The 1,793-nt window shown below is 42.1% G+C and overlaps 1 protein-coding gene across 1 annotated transcript; it reads right to left on the bottom strand.

Annotated features, from left to right (window-relative positions):
- Nucleotides 1–420: 420 nt before the first annotated feature.
- On the bottom strand, nt 421–1,713 carry LOC140144922 (cytochrome P450 2U1-like; the record flags this gene model as incomplete). The annotated part of the gene is made up of 2 exons (XM_072166718.1): nt 421–602; nt 1,375–1,713. Coding segments are annotated over 2 exons (521 nt in total), but the record flags the coding sequence as incomplete, so codon positions are not given.
- Between the last annotated feature and the right edge of the window lie 80 nt (nt 1,714–1,793).

Here is a 1,793-nt window from a genome sequence, read left to right as displayed (position 1 = left end):
ACGCTTGACTGACAATATGTTGGAAATCATCATTGCTGCTCTGAGAGTTCAGTGAAATTAGTATAACTATGTTTGATGAGAAGTACAAACCTTCCCGCTTTCCCCTTCCCTCTCCAATTCCCCCTCAACCAATGTTGGGGGACTGGAGAGCCCTATGTCAAAATTGCTTTCATCAACATTGAATTGGGGAAGAGGGGAAGCGATTAATAATTATTATGCCAGAGTGTGTCAACATTAATTTCCTTGATTGTAGATTGTTTCTTATGAATATTACAAACAATGCCCTCTGGCTCCATCTAACATATTCCCATCCCAGAACTTTTAAGACCTTTTCTGGCAGCACTCACACCGATAGGGTTTCTCTTTTAATTTTGGTGTGAGTTCTGAGGTGGATTTTAATTCTTTTACATGCTACTAACATCAGTCACGAACAACAAATTCCACCAAGAATGGCTTTGGAGAATAGCTGAGACCAGAGTCGCCTTGCAGTGAAGGAGGTGGTGAGTCGTCTGGTTTCTTGAATGTGAATTGGTGCAGCAAGTGTGTAAAGAAGATGTACAGCTCCATCTTGGCAAGGTTGTCTCCAATACAAACTCGACGACCTATATGATTAGTAAAAAGTAAGAAATCAAAGAAACATCTTTATGATACTGGATATAAATTACAGGCTGTCAGATACTAAATTAAAGCTCGGAGAAGTAAAGTTTGTTGCGCAAATCGATTGTTTAGTACATTGATTTGGAAATTTATGTCGATTATATTAAAAACAAATACCATACCGGGCATTTACATATCAAACATGATGAATGAAAATTATAATAATATACTGCACCGTAATTCTTTTGTTTGTCTGCTTTTATGTATGTGGGTGTGGGTGAGTGGTGGTGTGTAGGATTTTTCCTATGGAAATCGTAACCTCCTATCCTGGTGAATATGGGGAATTTCGGATTAATTACATTCCCCGACTCCTGGGGATACATGAAGGGCATTATGTCCCCACTCTCCCGTTGTTTCTACCATCCATTCCCCGGGGTTGCAGGTTCGGGAGATTACACTAGCTCTACGCCCATACCCCTGCACCAACCGGTGAATCCCTATATGTTATCACCACCACCGGTGCCCCATAATTCCCGTGGCAGGGGTGGGGTGGGGTGTCTGAAGTACTAGTCCGACGAATAGGACCTGTTTTTTTTCTTAGTTACCAACTGTACTCATGCAAACTCTGATCATGTTGGACGCTCCAAAAAGTTTCGCGATTCGTCTTTCTTGCGGCGCCATATGAGACAGTGATCATAGTCTGAGCTGAAATAGTCTGGTAAATAAGAAAAAAAGGTCCTACTCGATGGACTAGGAAATACTTGAATAATGCATTACCTATTGAGAACGGTATCAGTTCTTCTTTTTCTTGCAGTTCTCCGTCTTCGTCTAGAAATCTCTCTGGATTAAATTCATCCGGATTGACCCACAAATCCGGGTCGTGATGGATGGCCCATAAATTAGGCAAGACTATGCTCCCTTTGGGAATTGTATATGGCCCGATAGTGGTTCCTTCGCCGCAAAAGTGTGGAACTCCCAAAGGTGCAATGGATGCAAGTCTTTGGACTTCAAGAAGTGTTGCGCTAGTGAATGCTAATTCTGTTTTATCAGCTAGCCTTGGTAGGCGATTTCTACCCACTACTAAATCTATCTCTTGATGAATGCGATGTTGAATTTCTGGAAAGAGGACCAGATACAATACCGCCCAACGCAGCGTAGTAGAGGTTGTCTCCGTGCCCGCTACAAAGATAGATCTT

The sequence above is a fragment of the Amphiura filiformis genome, unplaced genomic scaffold (genome assembly GCF_039555335.1).
Source record: "Amphiura filiformis unplaced genomic scaffold, Afil_fr2py scaffold_99, whole genome shotgun sequence".
Taxonomy (NCBI): domain Eukaryota; kingdom Metazoa; phylum Echinodermata; class Ophiuroidea; order Amphilepidida; family Amphiuridae; genus Amphiura; species Amphiura filiformis.
The sequence above is the reverse complement of the archived record's forward strand: the minus strand, read 5'-3'. Positions and strand labels throughout refer to the sequence as shown.